The sequence below is a fragment of the Zootoca vivipara genome, chromosome 1 (genome assembly GCF_963506605.1).
Source record: "Zootoca vivipara chromosome 1, rZooViv1.1, whole genome shotgun sequence".
Classification (NCBI taxonomy): Eukaryota; Metazoa; Chordata; class Lepidosauria; order Squamata; family Lacertidae; genus Zootoca; species Zootoca vivipara.
Window position 1 is genome coordinate 71,177,604 of NC_083276.1, and position 22,309 is coordinate 71,199,912.

The 22,309-nt window shown below is 40.9% G+C and overlaps 1 protein-coding gene across 1 annotated transcript in view; it reads right to left on the reverse strand.

Annotated features, from left to right (window-relative positions):
• Positions 1–22,309, reverse strand: part of ABCC8 (ATP binding cassette subfamily C member 8) — a 65,312-nt gene that overhangs the window by 15,627 nt on the left and 27,376 nt on the right. The window contains exons 15-26 of the mRNA XM_035120206.2: positions 21,225–21,300; positions 20,786–20,891; positions 14,200–14,232; positions 12,235–12,270; positions 10,496–10,594; positions 9,236–9,320; positions 7,782–7,862; positions 7,192–7,329; positions 6,066–6,191; positions 3,962–4,061; positions 2,538–2,785; positions 985–1,151 (exon numbers count right to left, since the gene is read on the reverse strand). Coding sequence (XP_034976097.2) covers positions 985–1,151; positions 2,538–2,785; positions 3,962–4,061; positions 6,066–6,191; positions 7,192–7,329; positions 7,782–7,862; positions 9,236–9,320; positions 10,496–10,594; positions 12,235–12,270; positions 14,200–14,232; positions 20,786–20,891; positions 21,225–21,300 — 1,295 coding nt within the window. The remainder of the gene's footprint in view (positions 1–984; positions 1,152–2,537; positions 2,786–3,961; positions 4,062–6,065; positions 6,192–7,191; positions 7,330–7,781; positions 7,863–9,235; positions 9,321–10,495; positions 10,595–12,234; positions 12,271–14,199; positions 14,233–20,785; positions 20,892–21,224; positions 21,301–22,309) is intronic.

Consider the following 22,309-nt stretch of genomic DNA (forward strand, 5'->3'; position numbering starts at 1 on the left):
ATGCTAATGTGTATTACTTCAAATGTTGTTATGGCACCCCCCACCCTATAGATAGTAAGATGGGGTAGACAGTGTGGTGGCTTCTAGTTGTTGCTGGACTACAATTCTCATCATCCCTGACAATTGGCCATGCTGGCTAGTAGTCCAACAACATCTGGAGTGCATCACATTGGCTATCCCTGTGAAAATATATATCACTTCATTTATTTCAAAATGCATCAGCCCAGCCCTACTGAGCTTTGGAGCTCACTCTGTTGAGTGCACCTGTATGTCAAAGCCCCAGCCTGAGAGCATGCAACACTGACTGGACATAGATCGGACAAGACAACTATGGCAAATAATAGTTGTTACAGGAACATCTCTTATAATACACCTAGAGCTCTCTCCTTCTAACAATTATATGAATTGCATGTGTAGGGGACTGAAGTGACTGATCTTTTTAGCCTTTTGCTTCCTTTCAGTGCCATAATTTTATGATTCTATCATAGTGCAGTGTAATATGTAGTTGGATTGAGATGGGGATATATATATATATATATATATATATATATATATATATATATAGAGAGAGAGAGAGAGAGAGAGAGAGAGAGAGAGAGAGAGAGAGAGAGAGAGAGAGAGAGAGAGAGAGATTATTGTGGGACTAGATGAAGACGAGCAAAGGCATACTGATATTTAGGGTTATGAACTATGGATTAGGATAGGATTACGGTATATTGGATAAGAACTCTGGGTTAGAATAGGATGCTGAGAAGGCCATTCATATGGTCTATCAATGTCTTTGTTTGCTTAGTAAAAGCCTGTTGTGACAAGAAACTACAGTATGCTACTGCGGTTCGCCCTTGGGACATTTGGGTGCATCAAAAACAAAACAAACAACAATTATTAATCATTTAGGTAGAACTACATATGAAATGCTATCTTAAAATTACATGCAACACTGTTATCACAACATTATCTTTGAATTTCATGATAGTAGAATACCTCATTGGGGCCAAAATAATTTTATTCAGCAGAAAACAATGTAGTTTCTTGGCAACTTTTAAACCAGTCCATTCTACTGCTATTGATGTTACAAGACATAATATAATTCCAAGGCAACAGAGAATGCTGAATATTCTTGTATAAGGAGAATGATTAAACTTGGATTCCTAAAGAAGAGGATGGAGAAGGAAAACGGTGAAACAAAAAACACAAAACTTGTCAGGATTGCAGGATTAACTGTAGGGTATTTTACCATTTACCTGTCTACATAGCCATGGTACTCATTTCAGTCTCTCTTGATATTTATGAAAATAAAGCATTTAGCACTTAGACTTTAGGTTTGCTAAGATACAGTATATAATTTGACAATGCTTGAAATACATTTCAATGACTATAGCAGAAATGGGCTAGTATGCATATCTAGTTGTTACTCGTACTTATCCTCAATCACTGTGCAGAAGAGCAGACTATGTCAGTCCATCAATGGAATGGACTTCTGCTTCTGCAAGGAGACAGCCTCTTCCTCTTCTCCCCACTGCTGTCTGCTATGTGCCCCACAAGTCTCCTCTGGAGCATTGGGGATATTTTAGAGCAGATTGGGGGCACAGTGGGGAGGAGGAGGATCAATTGCACAAGTAGAAGACTGCTTGTGCAGAGTTTGGATATCACCCTAAGAGTTTAAATAAAATAGACTGCTTATTTATAAAACACAAATTGCCAGTAATGATTCAATCTCTTTTATTATTATTAAATAATGCATGCATGACATCCGACTCACAGGAACAATTAGTCCCTGAATGAAACAAGTAACTTAATTATGTTGATCTTCTTTGAATTGATTCTGTCTTTTTTATTAATACAGACAGAATTTCCATGCCATTGCATTGCAATTTACACAAGATATAATCCTTTAGTTTAGGAATAATGGTTGTACAGGAAAATGAAAGATTTTTTAGAAAATCTAATTGTAATGGTTGCTTCAATTCTTATCTCTTCTGATGAGATTAATTATGATTAATAGTGATGTAGAAGGGCAACCCACATCATGAGGTCATGCCATGAAAGAATTTCAGTAGATGTTTACAGAAAATTGTGAGTACAAACACTGATATACCATGTTTGGTGGCAGCCCTATATATCAACATTCAAAATACTTGTGCTCTCTTGTTCGCATGACGAAATATGTGCTTTTATAGATTCATAAGGCAATCCTAAAATGTCACTCAGAAGTAAATCCCATTGAGTTCAATGTGATTTACTCCCTAGTAAAATGGTTGAAGACTGCATTGCAACAGTACTCCAGATGCATAAAATACTTCTTTTTAAACCATTTTCAGCAGCTAGAATGCTACATCCCAGGAAAACAACAACATAGTAGTACTCTCTATTCATGCTATTTTTCAAGGACCACATTTTTTGCAGCCTTTAATTATAAAAATGTAAACAACTTCAGAGGGCATATGAATTTTGTATAGCATGTACCTGAGCAGAAAACTAGGAAGATATTACTTTGCATCAAGAGATCAGTGTTCGGATCTTAGAAGGCACCATACCTCACAAAGAGAGCAGTTCTTCCCCGTGGGCCCCACCTTGAAAGCAATAGCATCATATGTCCACTGGGCCAGCCAGAAGTCAATGGACACCATAACAGAATGCTTTAGGAGCTGTGAAAGAACCAGCAAAGGCAAGAGTAGGAATCCTGCTGAGCTAAGGTATTTCCCACACGCTCGCCAAGGCATCTTTGCTCTTTGGTGAAAGACAGAAGATAGATTGTCGTCGTCATCACTTTCTGGAATTTCATCTGTAAAGGAATATTGTACTGTAAAATAATCCTCCTAGGAAAATCTCACCTTTCTCCCCCTCATCTTTATGTAGTGCTAACAGTATGTTAAGTCCTGGAAAAACAGGACTAGCATTTCTTGCCCATAGACCACAAACAGCTAACTTGCGGCCTTCAGGAAGTTGCTGGAACAATTCCCATCAGCCACAACCAGCATGGTCAGTGCTCCATAGGGGAAGCAGGTCCCATTTCTCCACTTGAGGCAAAATGGGAAGTGCTGCCTTGCCGTCGTTGTCTGCCCTGCTGCCGCCAGAGCAGCAGTACTGGCTAATGGCTGACCTAGCCCTGATGCTCAAGGATAATGTAGTCCAACAACATATACAGTAGACGGCTAAACTACTTCCAGAGGTGATCTAGCATGTTTAATCTTTGCATTTTTATTCACAACAAGACCCAAGTTCAAGGGGACTTACTAGCAAGCAAGTATGCAACAGATTGCAGTTTTCTTCCAGTTTGTCCGTTTTGCTCTATGCATGGTAGGTGGGGTGAGTACACACATAAACTGAAAACCTCCAAATATTATGTAGATATTTTCAGGTGTTTTGTACGTATATTCAAATGTATACAAAGGAGTATGTAAATGTGGACAGACTAGAGTAATGATACAAATCTAAAGAGAGGATATTTTAACACATCTACGCTGATTTTTACATAACATGGTGGCTTAAGAATTCTATGATAGAAAATAAAAGCTCTACAAAAAAATTTAAGTAAAATAGTAGAAGGTCTGCTGACTAGCCATTCATTATTCTCACATTACTCTCACATTTAAAGAGCATTTAAATTATTTAACAGATCTTCAGAATTTTCTTGGGACACCATGATTTATAGATGCATGGAGTAATCCAATCTTAGCAGTCCACAAGAAAAGTGACCCTTGTATTACTTCTGAAGTCTTTCACAATGAAATAAATACCTACATATGCATGAATGTTCAATTATGGCTCTAACGTGCAGTTAAAATTAGTTCTGCTGAAACAAGAATCTCCTATTAAACTTGTGCTAGCAAACAAAGAATACCTTCGACTTGTACAGAAGCAGTTCGAAAATAATTTAAAGTACTGGTGTTGTGAACTATTGTCAAGGACAGAATGACAAGAATTATTCAGAAAAGTCCTGTTTGGAATACAACTTCACCTTCATCCTCTTCTTCATCTTGGAGAAGAGTTTCTCGAGAATGCTTTGTCCTTTGGTGGTTTGTCCTGTCTAACACAGCTTTCCGTTCAATTAAGGTCTCCTATAAAGCAGGAGAAACAAGTGACACTGAGTGTACAGGTTTTTTTGTTTTTAAAGGTTTTGTTTCCAAACAATTATATTTTCAAATCAATCTGCTGTTAGAAATGAAGCAAGCGAAATGCATTTAACTGTCATGAATTAGTAATCCCTTATGTATACACACACCAGGCTCTCAAGATAGGCAATGCCATCTATCATTTGAGGGTGATGCAGACATAATGGCAGCTCAGCCATTAACTAAGATTAAGGGATCAGGATATGGGTTTCAACACCAGGGTTTGGAGCATCACAGCTAAATTCAACAACAATCAGATTACACCTAGCTATGGCAAAGAGGGTGAGCATAATTCACAAATGAGCGATAATGTACTGAGTAAGAGAGAAAGCTCTAGCTAATAGCGATAGTTACTTCAGGTAACTGATAGATAGATACCGTAGATAGATAGATACCGTAGATAGATAGATAGATGATAGATAGATAGATAGATGATAGATAGATAGATAGATAGATAGATCAACTACAAAGGCCTGTTGGCACCACACCTCTGATCATCCTGCTTCTATTCAGTATTCACATTTTAAACATCTTTCCCAATATGTAAACATAATCCGGGACACTGCAGAGCAAACTCCCTTGTGCTAGTGTGCCTTTATGGATGGGGCAGAGGTATCCTGAAAGGGTGGTATCTCAAAAGGGTGGTGTCCTGCCAGCAGTCCACATAATGCTTTGAAATGGGGGTGTTGCAGGGGTGGGGAGGGGCTGCCCAGGACCCACGTATTCCCAAACTGGTTCCACTGCATCACATGATGGCATCAGGCTCAATTTGGGCTTGATTCTTGTGCCACTCCCAGGTTGTTGCAGCAATTTCCATCCTGCTGCGTTCCACCTTTCCTGGTATATGCTGCAGGGCTGAGGTCCTACCACTCTGTTAAGCTCTAGTCAGAGGCCATGGTTTGGATTGCATCCTAAGTCAACCAATTTCTTCTTCTTCTTCATATGTTATGACCTTACTTTTATTTATTATGGTCAAATTTATTTACCATGGACATCTCTTTGGGAAGGTTGATTCAAACATGGTTTCAGGTACAGACCATACAGAAGAATAACACCCCCCTTGCCAAATTGAGTGACGAAGGATCATTGCATAACTCCTGATATGTGCCGTTAGAGGGGGTTAGGAACAGGAAAGCCACATTCTGGTGGCTTCTGCTGCTGCAGACAGGCGAGAAGGTGGACTTCATCTCTGCAGAGGCCTCTGTTGCACCCACAGGTGAATGAGAAGCTATCTCTGGGTAGGTTTGGTTTACCGCTTACTTGATATCAAGTGTCCTCCCATTACTAGTTTCTGAGGCTGCATGCATGTGATGTTGCCACAATGCATATTGATCCTGTAGTTTCTCGACAAAAACTGCTGTTTGATGTGTTTTTTCTCAAACTAGCTTAATCTGACTAGAAAACTAGATGCAGAGAAATTCATCTCATATATGCAGGTCAGCACATATGTGCAGATGGCATCTTAATGAATAGGAGGGGTTTTTTGGTGTGTGTGTGTTCTGGGGACACACACCAAAAAGATCATACACACCAGGGGAATGCATTCCCAACCTTTCTCATGTGAACAACACTGTGCAACTGTGGCTTGAAACACAGCAGGGGGAAATTACTAATGTGAACATAGCTTCTGTCTGGCAGTGTTCCTGCTGGCAGTAGCTGGTGTATGGCTTCAAAACAGGCAATGCTAGTGATGGATCTATTTGATTCAAAGCTAGTCCATTTGTCGGAGGAGGTTCCGATCTGGACCCTTCTGCACCCCCAGCCTGCCACGTCTCTACCTCCAACCCTGGTTGGCAAAAATGGGATGGGTTTGGTAATAGATCCCCCACTTTGTTCTTCCCTGCTGGGCTCTGGACTGTCCTGCTATTCATTTGAATTTCATTTATCATTCTGTATTTTTGAACTACAAATGCTTCAGGTAATGTAAACCTAAAGAAAAACAAAACTGGCCTTCTCCAGATCTTGGTCCTGTCGATTCATGAGTGTTTTCCAGTGTTCAAAGAGCTCGGATTCTGATTTCTGAATATCTTTGAGAGTGCCTTCTCTTTGAATGGTACCAGCTTTCATTGCAATAATCTGAAACAGTTTTAAGATGTAGCGTGTCAAAAAAGTCTGTTCTTTTTTATTATAAAAAAATCACAAATTAAAAGCTGCTTCAATTGGTATACATGTTTTTAACTCTTATTTAATTCCTGCTAAGTTTCTTTCCTTTTTGATTATATATTTATTTTACTTGCTTAAAGGAGGGCTTGTTCTCTCTCATCCAAAGATAGTTTTAAACTTCACTTAACTTGTGAATGACAAGCAGAATTAAGCTATGTGTTAAAATTTATTATTCTAATAGGTGAACTTGTTTTGAGCGTGCAATGCCACTCTTTTTAGAAAGTCTACCGTGGTGCTTTAAAAGGAGCTGTCTTTCAAATTGTGCTTCGTTCCTTTCTTTCAGGTCTACTTACATACTTAATCTTTTGGCATTTTTATGGGCTGAACCTAAATGCCATTGACAATGGTCCATTTTATCTTTGTCATAAGGTATATACAATATTACCTAAAAATTGTCTATGACAGCTGCAAGCACACCAAGAAGCTGCTTGCTTGAACACCCTGGAAGTAAATGAAATGTCTTAATCACAAGTAATATGGGAAATAAGAGTCCCTTCCCAAGTTCTGCTCCCATATTTAATGGTCATTGGACTTCAACTCCCCACCAGCTCCAGAAAGCACGACTAATGGAGAGGATTGACATGATTCAGTGAATGATTCAGCAGCCTCTGGAGGGCCACAGGTTCCCCACTCCTGAAATAAAGTGTGAATTGACTCCAAGACTTGCTGTTACATTACCTATGATGGGGTCACCAAGGGCTATGGCAATGCAAAGTCACAAAATATAAATATTTAACCAGGGCTGTAGAGATGTTAGGACAGCACATAATTAAATGCCCATTTCATTGAAATAAGTTCTGTTTAAGAATGGTTATCTTTGGTTGAACCAGGCATGCAAACATTTACAAGCAGGGTGTGAATATTAGCAAATCACGTTTTTCTTTTACGGTATATTCAAAGAAAGCTTCATCACCCAATCAGCATGGGGCAGATACTGTAGTTTGTGGGTAACCAGAACAACAGTCCTCTTGTCATTTCTTAGCATATTCAGGATTCCTTCTTGCATGAGGTGGTCACTCAAGTGAATATCCAGTGCAGAAAAAGGATCATCCTAACCAAGACAAAATATATACTCAGATATTTCCTCAGTAATGGTGCACTGTTACTTTTGCAGGAAAAGTAGCTTTTGTTTTGTCATATTTTTTATGTCCTTCCAGGAAAGGCGGAACCTTCCATATGAATCCTACTATATGAATGAAAACAAAACTTTCTAGATGTGCAATAAAATAATGTAAAATAAATTCACATGAATTCTCCCCCCCCCCAAAATTGTTCATAGATTCTGAGGAAAAAGATGCTAAAACCTATCCCTGCTCTTACATCACTGTACCATCCATTCTGGAATACTTATAATGGTCTCATTTCCATGGTGTCATATCACTGTATTTTGAATATTAATTAATATAATATCAGCATTGTGCAGGTGGATGCCTATATGCGGGCAATACAACAGAATTTTGCAAGCCTCAGTTTAGAGAGTGGATTTAGTTATGGCCAACCTACCAGGAATACAACATTTGTGTGTTGGTAGAGAGCTCTTGCCACACTGATCCGCTGGCGTTGACCTCCAGAAAGATTAATGCCCTGGAATAAAAGACAAATCAATTCAGTTTGAAAAGCTGTATAATCAGTTCTGAAGCATCATTGCTCAAGTTTTGCTTTCATAAATCTTCATATGGGAGTTTATCAAGTGACTTTGAAAACGATAGACAGAAATACCAAATGCTGTTAAACAAGGCAGCCAGTACTGTATCTTCATTCTCATTCTTCAAAATATTTACCCTATTGTTAACAATTTACAAATCACTTTTAAAATACAAGTGTTTCATCAATGACTTTCACAATAGCTCTTGAAGTCAATATGAGGAACTATGTCTGCAACAGTTTGGGGAACTTGTGGCTCTCCAGATGTTGCTGAACTCCCATAATTATTGACCACTGACCATGCTGGCTGGGGTTGATGGGAACTGGAGTCAAACAAAATATCGGTCACAAGTGCCCCATCCCTAATGTGATATAATGACTTGACTAAGACTCTTAAAGCGGGGGTGGGGGGGGAAAGAGATTCTAATGCCCTCCATATATTGCAGGGGCACAATTCCCATTATCTCTGACCACTGGTCATGCTAGATGGAGGGTCACAGGTTTCCCATCCCATGAGATATGGATCTGTCTCATGTGTAAAAATCCAACACTTTATCCCATTGTATTTTGACAATGTTATCTCTGAAAACATATACTGCTACAAGATGAGATGTTATCTCTGCAACAGAAAACCTTGTTTGTGCAGCTCATTTGCAATGCTTTATATTCTTCCTGTCCTATCCTTGGTGTTTCTAAGACTTTTCTCCAAATCTTGTATGTTGCACCTTAGCTACTCTTACCGTAGTTTTCTTGTGTTCTGTGTGAACTTCCCTTACAGACTATGCTTCTATCTCATTCCTTCAACTAGATGTCTGTATCTCATGTAGGAGATCCAACAAGCCAATAATATCTGCTTTGTCTTTGATTATCAGAACACCCAATAAGTTTTTCCCCAATTCAACTTTGTCCCCAACTGAAATCCTGTTACTTTCTCATATAAAAAGCAGCAGCTACCATTTATTTCTATACATAGCCTGCATCTTGTTAGTTCCTACTTAAATTAGAATGTTGAAAAATATCATTCACTAATACATGCTAGATTACTAAAATTCTTATTTTATTCAGTAAATATACACCTCAAATACAATATTTCAGTGAGATCAGGAGTGGTGATTACAGATTGGAAACCCTCCTCCCCTTTGTTAGATGAAACGTTAACATTGTTTCAGACATGTAAAGAGTTCAAACCAATTATATCAATTTGCTTTCCAAATTGGTTTTGTCAAGTAACAGTTAGAATTTCAAGAACACATGACAAGTTTGGGTGCTTAATTAAAAAATGAAAACAAAACATATTGCATATGGTCACTAACCCTTTCTCCAACCTGTGTTTGGTCTCCATGAGGAAGTATGTCAATATCAGGCTGAAGAGAGCAAGCATCAATTACTGCTTTGTACCTGTGGAAAACAGAACTGGTAATTGTTAATTCACCTAGAGACTGCCTCACAAGCACATTTTACCTGCTTTTAAGAGCAAAATTAATCAGCTGGAGAAGTCACATGCTGGAAAATGCATGTTTGCTAAGCACTAATTGTTCTAATGGGAACTCTGTTCCAGGCAAATAAATGCCATTTTAGCTAATAATGCACTCTACTACAGGTAGTCCAAAGGTTAGAAATAAATGAAGCATTCCCTGGTTCTGTTGCTGGGATCAATCCTCTGAGGAGATGAAGGGCTTATCCACACTTCCTCTTATCCCACTGCTTTTCCCCAGGGAAAATGGCTCTTTAGCACTCAATAGGAGCAAATGGTAATTGAGTTTTCTTGGATTATTGTTTCTTCTGATGAAGAGCTAAAGAGTGGGCTTTTCCTGGGAAAGAAGTGTGGTAAGGGGGAAACTATGTGGACCTGTGCTTTCTAGGCAAGTGGAAGTGTGGATGAACCCTAACATACATCTACAATGCAACCCTTTCCTTCTGATTCATGTGGGTACAAATCATACTGCCAGACACAACTTTCAACATATAGCAAGGGACTATGAGACTTTGAGTAGGAAGCTGAAGGGCCTTGGAGCACAGGCATTTCTCTCATCACTCCTTCCTGTTGAACACTGTGGCCCAGAAGGAAAATACTGAAAATAAACCACTGGCTGCACAGGTGATGTAGTCAGGAAAAGTTTGGTTTCTTGGACAATGGTCTCTGCTTCCTTGAGGAAGGACGTCTGGCAAGGGATGGGTTGCACCTCACATAATGCTGGCAAAAAGTCTCCCCACACAATTGGAGCATGCCATCTGGAAAGCAGATTCACATATTGAATGACTTTTGTGACACACGGAAATGTTTTTCAGTTGCTTCCTTGTGGGTGATGTAATGCTTAGATTGGTACTCGGTCAAGAAGGTGTGTTATACCTGCAGTCAATACTGAACTTTTAAGGAACGATCACTGCTCAATATAATTGAATGTTTTAAATCATTACAGTTCAAAGACCGCCACCTCTGTCATAACAATTCAACATTTGTACTATGTAACCAGGAGAGGAGTACTGTCAACAGCAATTAAAAATGTTCACTATAAGGGTGGTAAGATAGACATACTATTATTTGCATTTACAAGGCATTTAAGTACACTAACCTTTGTGTATTAAAAGGGCTTTCAAAAGTGATATTTTCTTCTACAGTAGCATTTAGCAACCATGGTTTCTGGGAAGCATATGCCACCGATTCTCTTTTCCTGGAAACAAACAAACAAAAAACCACAGAAGGACTTTGTTTTATTTTACTGAAACAGACATGGAAATTATTCTTCATTAATGTATCCTTCAATGTCTTATTTTAAATATCTATTAATATTCCATCTCTCTCCTAAAAAAAAGATATGTTTTAATAAGAGATGTGTCCCTGGTAAAATGTTATTGTGCTTAAGGTTACAGTCAGGTTAGCCTGTAATAGCTTTAATTTCTGGTTTTTGTATTACAAAAAGCATCTTTTTTGGGGGTAGCAAAAGCTGTTTTAAGTGACTCTAGATTAATATTACATTGCCCTATAAATATGAAGGATACCCTAGTGAAAAAGGTTTTACCTAACTCATCCTTGAGTCCCCAGCTGTTGTTGGACTACAACTCCCACCATCCCTAACTAGCAGGACTAGTGGTCAGACTCAACTGAAGGGACTATTGGACCATGGTTTTTCAGCATTTTTTTCTGTTACAGAAAGAGCTCTGAGTTGTTTTCAGAGAGGAAAATTGCATCCACCACCAAGCCGGGCGCACTTGCATTTGGCAGTGCAGTGGTCAACAGACGTCGGGGAGTGAGGATGCTCCTGAAGAGGTCTAGCAGGTGGCCAGATAATATTTTGGCCACCAAAGCAGCTGAAGACTCCTGTGGTGGCAGCTGGGCCTGGAAAAAAGGCCAAAGTTTTTTGAGCTGCAATAGGAGTTGGGGAGCCTCCCTGTGGTAGAAAAATGGCTCTTACTAGTGCCTGGCATAGGAGCCAACCCCTAGGGGATGAGATCCCTCACCCCCCAATAAAATATTTAAGGGCCCCCCAAAGTTGATGGGCATTGCCACAGCACTTTTAAGGGATCCTGTGCATGCTACAACAACTTTCTGGGGGCAGTAGCTTTGCCTGGAAGCCAGAGCTCATATTACCTGATAAGCCCAGGGAGGCATACACTTAGATAGCCTGATGCCATGGCTTATACCACATGTTGTACTACATGGGCTGCCAGATGCCCTGGTGATTCAGCTAGGCAAGGACGACCTGGTTGGCAGCAAGGGAATAGATCTCATTTTCACTGTAGCCACTGAACTTGAGGCCCTGCATGTGGGACATCCTAAAACGCACAGGCAAGGTGGGCTTGGATCTCATAGGTGCCACAGAAGAAAGTGAACAACCCAATGTTCCACAGAATGTCTCACCTGGGGGGCCAGGTAATTCAGCCCCCTAGCATTATGTTCAGTAATGCGGATCTCTACAGGCCTGATGGCATGCACCTATCACTGATGGGAAATGAGGGTTGGCTGTTGGACCTCTACTGGGGCCTATGTGATTGGTTGCAGATGTGAGAGGTGTGGTGGTGAACAAGCAAGGTGGGGCTGACTCAGGTAGTGCAAAAGGCATAGGACTGGATCCTTAGTCTAGGCAAAGGGGGTGGGATGGAGCCCTACCCCTTTCCTAGCTCAAAGAAACAGCATACCCCCGTAAAAGAATCCAGGAGGAAGGATTCTATCTAAATGCCCAGATGGGGGGGGGGGGGCTAACAGGCTGTAGAACTCCCCAAATGACATCCCAGAAGGATCACCAGGACTGGATGTGGATCATAAGGTGATTCATAACCCAGGATTGACCCTGAAGGAATAATTAACCAGTACCTGGTTTCAGTGTCAACAGCTGTTTCTCTTTCTGGGCTGCAGAAAAAGGTACAGTATATCATAAAATGGCAGTATTAATGCATTTTTGCAAATACTTTAGAGATGCCTGAGTTCTAAAATCAAGAGAAGTAAATAAATGACATATACATTGACAAATTATATATAGATGCAGTCATGGGAAAAAGAAAGTACACCTTCTCTGAATTCTGTGGTTTTATATATCAAGACATAATAACAATAATCTGTCCCTTAGTAGGTCTTAAATTGTTATTATGTCTTGATATATAAAACTACAGAATTTACTTATTACCCCGGGTCTCCCCCGCCACTCTGGGCGGCTTCCAACACACATCAAAATACATTAAAATATCACAGACTAAAAACTTCCCTAAATAGGGCTGCCTTTAGGTATTTTATAAATGTCAGGTATCTCTCTGACCTCTAATGGGAGAGCATTCCACAGGACAGGTGCCACTACCGAGAAGGCCCTCTGCCTGGTTCCCTGTAGCTTTGCTTCTCGCAGTGAGGGAACCGCCAGAAGGCCCTCGGTGCAGGATCTCAGTGTCCGGGCTGAATGATGGGGGTGGAGACGCTCCTTCAGGTATACAGGACCGAGGCCATTTAGGGCTTTAAAGGTCAGCACCAACACTTTGAATTGTGCTCAGAAACGTACTGGGAGCCAATGTAGATCTCTCAGGACCGGTGTTATGTGGTCCCGGCGGCCGCTCCCAGTCACCAGTCTAGCTGCCGCATTCTGGATTAATTGCAGTTTCCAGGTCACCTTCAAAGGCAGCCCCACGTAGCGCACATTGCAGTAGTCCAAGCAGGAGATAACCAGAGCATGCACTACTCTGGTGAGACAGTCTGCGGGCAGGTAGGGTCTCAGCCTGCGTACCAGATGGAGCTGATAGACAGCCGCCCTGGACACAGAATTAACCTGCGCCTCCATATATCTATACATTTTCATTTCCTATTCAGTTATGACTGTGATTTGACTCTCCCCACTCTACTGTATCAATTATAACACAGTCTTCTGGCAATCATTTGAATAATAGTTCACTTTGTTGTACAGGTACATTTATGTTGGTTGATTTGGGGGGGGGGGATTTGAATCTAATTCACACTTTTAAAACCTCTCTTCAGAAAGCAACTTGTAGAATCAAGATACAATTGTGATAGAGGGCTTGGTACTATATATACATAGGTGGTTTTCTTTCTTTCCTTTTCTTTTTCTCCTCTTCTTTCTTCCTGCCTTGTTTTTTATTGTATCTTTTGTTGAAAACTTGCAATAAATTTTAATATATACCATAAGTTACATTCCAAACACACTGCTTTGGAATTAATCTCCATGTTAAGCATGTTTCACATGTGACTTTTTTGTATTTTAGTTTATAGGTGGGGGGGGGGAACTGATCTTCATCAGTGTACGATACTATGCATGAAGATATTGAAACTGTCTATTTTGCTGAGCAAAAGTGTCTAGATATCATCTCATAACTAGGATAAGCTAGGGAAGAAAACTAATAGGCATGATGAAAACCCCAGGAACTGGGAAATAAGTAATTATCTATTTCCATCTCTGCAGGAGGTGGTACACGGACACTCTTCAGAAAAGCAGTGTGAAGCAGAGGAGCTTCGTCAAAGCAAAGTGTGTACCTTTTGGTATCTAGCCTTTTAGGCTAGAAGACTAAGGAGTGTTATAATTAAAATAAATACATAAGTAATAACTATTCCAACACATGCTCATCTGCCTAGCAGATTCTTTCATTCCATTTGGGATGTGTAAATAAGAAAAAAAAAGAAATGTCAAGAGAGCAAGAAAAAATAAGTAAAAGCTGAAATGTTTAATAAAGAATCATTTCAGAGAGCTAATACTGTAAAGCCAAACTGTACAGTACTTTGTTTCTATGCAGCGCAATAGATTTACGATATCATGATGAACAAGAATCATGCATATTACTATACCTGACATCTTCCCCTGTCTCACTGTCAGGAATGCTGCATCATCAGTAAAAAAAGAAAAAAAGAAAATTGTTCATACAGGTACTTATGAACCGTTTGCTCACAGGAGGATTAACGACAACATTCTACTTTACATGTATGCCGCAAAATATTTTTCATAGAGTTGCTTCAAATTGAGGTCAACAGCATCTTACTTCAGGCCCTTATATTTTAGCAGTCAACCTGATGCAATATGATCAACCAGTGCAAGACTCCAGTCACATGGATATTTAGTACAGTATATTTAGTACAGTACTTTAAAAATGTTCATGTGAGCTGCAGTGGAATAATACTTGCATTAAAGACTTAAAGTTGAACATGAAGGAACCCTCATGAATCCTAAAAGTTTACATTGCTGAGTTATGCCAATTCTTGGTGGGCTTGATATATAGTGTGATACAGCAAACTGAGAATGCAAATTCTATGCTGAGAGTAGGACTTGTCTAAAAGTTATTAGTGCGGGTTCCAAGCAATGGACATCATATGGAGAAATTAGGTTGCTAATACCTACATTTAAGTATGCCAGAGCAACATACTGTATATCCAAACTATGGTTCCATGGTGAAGAATGATGTAGGTACCATATTTTTTAAATAGGACCCTAACCACAAAGAACCCATACAGGTAAGTCATCCCCTAATGCCTGCTGTTACAGGATATCTCTTTTGTAAATTTATTTCAACCAATGTTGAGAGGCATGCTTTTCCATTTTGCAACTACTCCTCAGAGAGTAATTGCTTAATTGTTGTTGTTGTTTAGTCGTGTCCGACTCTTCATGACCCCATGGACCAGAGCACGCCAGGCACTCCTGTCTTCCACTGCCTCCCGCAGTTTGGTCAGACTCATGTTGGTAGCTTAGAGAACACTGTCCAACCATCTCGTCCTCTGTCATCCCCTTCTCCTTGTGCCCTCAATCTTTCCCATTTTCCAGGGAGTCTTCTCTTCTCTTGAGGTGGCCAAAGTATTGGAGCCTCAGCTTCAGGATCTGTCCTTCCAGTGAGCACTCAGGGCTGATTTCCTTCAGAATGGATAGGTTTGATCTTCTTGCAGTCCATGGGACTCTCAAGAGTCTCCTCCAGCACCATAATTCAAAAGCAGGCATCCCCAAACTGCGGCCCTCCAGATGCTTTGCCCTACAACTCCCATTATCCCTAGCTAACAGGACCAGTGGTCAGCGATGATGGGGATTGTAGTCCAAAACATCTGGAGGGTTGAAGTTTGGGGGTGCCTGTTCAAAAGCATCAATTCTTCGGCAATCAGCCTTCTTTATGGTCCAGCTCTCACTTCCATACATCACTACTGGGAAAACAATAGCTTTAACTATACGGACCTTTGTCGGCAAGGTGATGTCTCTGCTTTTTAAGATGCTGTCTAGGTTTGTCATTGCTTTTCTCCCAAGAAGCAGGCGTCTTTTAATTTCGTGACTGCTGTCACCATCTGCAGTGATCAAGGAGCCCAAGAAAGTAAAATCTCTCACTGCCTCCATTTCTTCCCCTTCTATTTGCCAAGAGGTGATGGGACCAGTGGCCATGATCTTGTTTTTTTTTTTGATGTTGAGCTTCAGACCATATTTTGTGCTCTCCTCTTTCACCCTCATTAAAAGGTTTTTTTAAATTCCTCCTCACTTTCTGCCATCAAGGTTGTGTCATCAGCATATCTGAGATTGTTGATATTTCTTCCGGCAATCTTAATTCCGGCTTGGGATTCATCCAGTCCAGCCTTTCGCATGATGAATTCTGCATATAAGTTAAATAAGCAGGGAGACAATATACAGCCTTGTCGTACACCTTTCCCAATTTTGAACCAATCAGTTATTCCATATTCAGTTCTAACTGTAGCTTCTTGTTCCACATAGAGATTTCTCAGGAGACAGATGAGGTGATCAGGCACTCCCATTTCTTTAAGAGCTTGCCATAGTTTGCTGTGGTCAACACAGTCAAATGCTTTTGAATAGTCAATGAAGCAGAAGTAGATATTTTTCTGGAACTCTCTAGCTTTCTCCATAATCCAGCGCATGTTTGCAATTTGGTCTCTGGTTCCTCTGCCCCTTCGAAATCCAACTTGCACTTCTGGGAGTTCTCGGTCCACATACTGCTTAAGCCTGCCTTGTAGAATTTTAAGCATAACCTTGCTAGCATGTGAAATGAGCACAATAGTGTCGTAGTTGGAACATTCTTTGGCACTGCCCTTCTTTGGGATTGGGATGTAGACTGATCTTCTCCAATCCTCTGGCCATTGCTGAGTTTTCCAAACTTGCTGGCATATTGAGTGTAGCACCTTAACAGCATCATCTTTTAAAATTTTAAATAGTTCAGCTGGAATATCATCACTTCCACTGGCCTTGTTATTAGCTAGCATTTGCATATAAATATGATCAATAATTTAGTTTTACTCCATTTATTTTTTTAAAATGATAGTGTTTCATATGCTATCATATTTTATAATACCATATAAACCTATGCTGCAGAGCCAAGCTATCAGTTTATTACCAGTGATAATAAAAAAGCTGATAAACTGACTGACAGAACATAAGATGCATTTTGTTGCATTAATTTACAAGGAATCACTTATCCAAACTAAGCTAAGTAATGCATGTTTGCATTAACAAATACTTAAAGAATAAAAGGGACTTGAAATTTGAAAAGCTTTATTGTAACCCTTTACAATAGAGAAGGGTAACAAATGTGTTGTCTTCCAGCTGTTGTTGGACCACCTCTGAGCCAACCCAGCCAGCATAGCCCAAGGTCAGGGGTGATTGGATACCTCCATGGGCGTAGGCAGGGGGGGGGGCAGGAGGGGGCAGCTGCCCCCCCCAGAAGCAAAAAAATTAATGTATTTTACAGACCATAACCAGCACTTTTCCCCTCCAAAAACTGAAGTGGAAAGGGCTTTGCTTTAGCAAGAGCAGCTAAGTCTCCGCTTGCTGGGGGGGGGGACACAGCAGTAACAAAAACACATCAAATAAAAGCAAAGTGGCTACCAGTAGTTAAGCAGTTAAGACAATGGAGCAGATATCCCCAGGCAAGATTCGATAGCTGACCATTTCACCCTATTGTTCTTAAATGGGAGTTGTTAATGAGCATTCAGGAGCATTAAGAGTTCTATTGGCGATTTAATGAGGGTGCAGACTCAGAGGATTCAATTTGACTAAGGTGGCTCTGCAAGGCTAAAAAGAAGTGAATAAGAAAGGGAAATCAGCCCTGAGTGCTCCCTGGAAGGACAGATCGTGAAGCTGAGGCTCCAATACTTTGGCCACCTCATGAGAAGAGAAGAATCCTTGGAAAAGACCCTGATGTTGGGAAAGATTGAGGGCACTAGGAGAAGGGGACGACAGAGGACAAGATGGTTGGACAGTGTTCTCGAAGCTACGAACATGAGTTTGACCAAACTACGGGAGGCAGTGCAAGACAGGAGTGCCTGGCGTGCTATGGTCCATGGGGTCACGAAGAGTCGGACACGACTAAACGACTAAACAACAACAAGAAAGGGGGGAGGCTGTAGCTTTGACAGACACAGTGATGTTTATAAAAAGCATTGGTGTTCCAGTCTGCCCCTCCTCCTGCATCTGTATAATGTAAATCAGGGGTGGCCACCTCCCAAGAGACTCTGATCTACTCAGAGTTTAAAACTGGGGGTGATCTACCCCCTTTTGGGGGGTTCAGGTCAAAGCTGCTGAGTTTTTTTTAAAGGAAGGGAAGCCCTGTTTTTTTGGGTTTAGGTCAAACTTGTTGAGCTTCTTTTAGGAGGGAGGGAGGCCCATTTTTGTTTAGGGCTTCAGGTCATAGTTCAACTTTTTTGAGGGAGGAGGAAAATTTTGGGTGAGCTTTTTTTTAGGGGTGCCAGTGACCTACCAGTGATCTACCACAGACATCCAGTGATCTACTGGTAGATCACAATCTACCTGTTGGACGTGCCTGCTGTAAATCAAGCAGAGAGAAAGCTGCTTACAAGGCTCCTGTACATGCAGAGTTCCAGCATCACAGCGTCACCCAGAGGCACCCACAAATATGAGTTATCCCTCTCTCTATTTCTTCCTTCCTTCCCTCCCTCTTCCATCCTTAATAAAATACGGGGGGGGGCAGATAAGCCCCACATAGAAAGCCCATCAACATGGGGGGATGACTCTTTCAAATACGGTATTTACCAGTAATTGGGGGGGGGGGGAGAGGCACCTAGGCCTCTAGGAGTTGGCTGCTATGCCTAGGAGTAGGACAATTCAAGAAAGCAGAACGATGCATATGGTATGGTAATATATCAATAGAATCGTAGAATTGTAGTCGGAAGGGACCACAAGGGTCATCTAGTCCAACCCGCTGCAATGCAGGATTTTTTTCCTAAGGTGGGGCTTGAACCATGGTTGAAATATTATGCTGATATGCAGCAACACCTTGGAGCCGTCGTGGCTGCGGCCATGCCTTGCCCAGCCCTCGCCCGCCCTTCCACCCCCTCTCGCCTGCCCGACCCTCCTGTCCTCTTGCTGCAGAGTTATCCCTCTCTCTATTTCTTCCTTCCTTCCCTCCCTCTTCCATCCTTAATAAAATACAGGGGGGGGCAGATAAGCCCCACATAGAAAGCCCATCAACATGGGGGGATGACTGTTTCAAATACGGTATTTACCAGTAATTGGGGGGGGGGGCACCTAGGCCTCTAGGAGCTGGATGCTATGCCTAGGAGTAGGACAATTCAAGAAAGCAGAATGATGCATATGCTATGGTAATATATCAATAGAATCATAGAATTGTAGTCGGAAGGGACCACAAGGGTCATCTAGTCCAACCCCCTGCAATGCAGGATTTTTTTCCTAAGGTGGGGCTTGAACCATGGTTGAAATATTATGCTGATATGCAGCAACACCTCGGAGCCGTCGTGGCTGCGGCCGTGTCTTGCCTTGCCCTCGCCCGCCCTGCCACCCCCTCTCGCCTGCCCGACCCTCCTGTCCTCTCCAGCCAAGCAGGGTAGCCGCCAATGTTACCAGCCCCAGAAGCACAAGGTGGCCGCTGCTGCCGCTGCCACGATGTCATCAGGCCCGCTGGCCCTTTAGCCCCTCCCACTTCGTGGCCCCTCCCCTTCCGTGCCTTGGCCCCGCCCCTGAACGACCATGGCTTGCCCCCCCTAGTTTTGATCCTGGCTACGCCCCTGGATACCTCTGCTTTGAATCATCCAGTTCATTTAATGGCTCTAAAGTTGGACTTGGCAGAATTAATGCCCCTGAAGTCAAAGGGAATGGTTTTATGTGGGGGGAAAGTGAGCAGCCCCTTATTGGAACAGGAGGGAGAGGGCAGGCAGAGAAAGGATTCTATTTTTATATTCACTTTTATTTAAGTGGAGAGCAGGCGGTGGGGACAGGAACAAGGGAGAAGTGGGAGGGGGAAACAGCTATGGAGTGAAGGGAAACAGAAGAGGAAAGATTTAGAAGAAATTCAGAGGAAAAAAAGATTAGCGAGAGCAATGGTGACTGGCTGCACTTCAATCAAAGGCAGGAGCAGAACTGGATGCCTGACTCTCAAAAGGTTGCTGCTTGCCTTTTGACCACTAGGTGGAAGAACTAACCCGCTCTGCTGACTTTTCACTGAAAATGGGGGGAAAGCTAATAAAAAGCTATTTGGGTGTAAAAATTATATAAATTACACTTGCTGATTGGGGAAGTACATACAGAGGTATTAGAAATTGTATTTTCTATTGTATACCTTAATAATAGACATAGCTACAAAGTGGATAGGAACGAATTATAACAGCAGTATGTTCATACATGATTTTAGAGACACTGTCAAAATATATATATAATAAAATTTATATTTATTGCAAACTGTCATAAAAAAGAACATCATAAGGATATATGATTTGGTCACTGGAATGGAGATGTAGCTGAGAAAACAAACTGCAATGTGAACTGCTGGATTCCATAGTGTATTTTCTTTCAAATTACGGTAACTGAATGTTTTAACAAAAGTACTGACAAAGAGAATATTAATTGTGAGGCAATTATTAATAGACCCACAATGATTTCCTAATTTAAGATAGTGCTGATTCTGCATAGAACATACCAGCACAGGCATAGTAAATATAATTTCAAGCCAACAGTTCTGCTTTCTTTATATGTAGTTTCTGTATACGGTAATTCTCCAGGCTCTTAAAGCGGTATTCTTGAGCTTTGGCTGAAATCAGTAGGGTTTACTTACAAATATATATGTTTAGTATTAGGGGCTGTTTGCAGCTGCATATACATGGAAGAGGTAAGTAAGGCAAACTGATGTTCTTAACCAGGCATAGGCAAACTCGGCCCTCCAGGTGTTTTGGGACTACAACTCCCATCATCCCTAGCTAACAGGACCAGTGGTCAGGGATGATGGGAGTTGTAGTCCCAAAACATCTGGAGGGCCAAGTTTGCCTATGCCTGTTATTAACCACAATACGAAATATACAGTATAAACATGGTTTGGTCTTCACCAAAACAGTGATTTAATTCACATGCACCAAGAACATAGCTTTCAAGTTAAGTCTGCATCCCTTGTATAAACTACACAGTAACATAAAGTATGAATAAAATTACCTGTTCCAGATTACATTCCCAGATACCTTCTGCATCTCCCCAAGTATCCCTAGCAAGAGGGATGACTTACCACAGCCCACCTGTCCCACAATCATTGTTAATTGACCTGCAGTAATAAAAAAGAATTTTATTTGAAGTTTAAATTTACTACAGATAGTGAGCCCTGATCCAGAAACAGTTGCACTCAATGAGTAAACATTCAATAATACAGGGGTGGCCAACTCCCAAGAGACTGTGATCTACCCCTTTTTTGGGGTGCAGGGCAAAAATGTTGTGCTTTTTTAGGGGGAACAAAGTTTTCCAGGGAAGCAAAAGTTGCTTCTTTGAGAGGAGCCAGTGATCTACCACAGACGTCCAGTGTGATGATGTTATGCAAAGAAAATATATGTAAAAACCAATAAAACTTATTGGGGGGGAAATATAATGAGTGGGTTAGTACCTTGAGGAATTCGAATATCAATGCTGGACAATGTTGGAGAGCCTTCAGGTGTCCAAGTGAAAAATCCATTTGTGACCTATGGCAACAATAGCAAAAAAGATAAATAATCCATGTCGTTGCAAAATCTCACTCAGATATTTTCTTTAAAAATTATTTGCAGTTTTCCAGTAAGACAGTTTAGCCCCACCTACCCCACTTTGATCTAATTTCTTGCTTACCCTTTTTTGACCAATTTGAATTTCTATGCTTCATCTGAGTATCATTTTAAGAGATTCTGTGGTTTGTGGGATATATTAAAATGGGCATTCTTGTTTGAGAATTGTTACGGTATGTATTTTTTATTATATTAAAAATATATTTTTGACCACTTTTCTGGGCAAATGTGCATCAAAGATGGTTTGCAGTCCAAAATAGATGTAAAAACAAACAAACCAATAATTGGAAATTTTAAACCTTAAAACTACAACTTGGTAACACCCCACTTACAGTGATCCCTCGACTTACGAACTTAATCCGTTCCGAATGCACATTCGTAGGTCGAAAATTTTATAAGTCGAAAAGCGGATTCCCATAGGAAAAAAAATATTCAGAAAAATTAGTAAGTCGAGGAAACAGCATCAAAAAATTCAAAAGCCGAGGAAACTGCATTTAAAAGAGCCAACAGTTTCCGTTCGTATGTAAAAAAATTCATAAGCGTGCGGCCATTTGTCCCATTTGTAAGTCGAAAACATCGGATGTCGAGTAATCCGTAAGTTGAGGGACCACTGTACATTCAACCAGATAATATCCAAGCTAATAATATCTTTTTGTTCTTTAGGGTGCAAACCACAAACCAACTGGTCTGGTACAACTCCTTCCCCTGTGCCAGGGAAACATGGTGTCCTTATTCATCAAACCTTAATCAAACCCCAAACTTTCATAGGAGCCAGAACACTGAGATTATTTCGGTTGGGCATAGTAACTGCAACAGTTCCCAGCCAGGAGCCTTTCTGGTCTCACCATAACCAGATACTGGCAACTGCATGGAGATAGATATACTTGTATGTTGCATCAGCACAGTATTGTTTGGGCATCAAATCCAAACT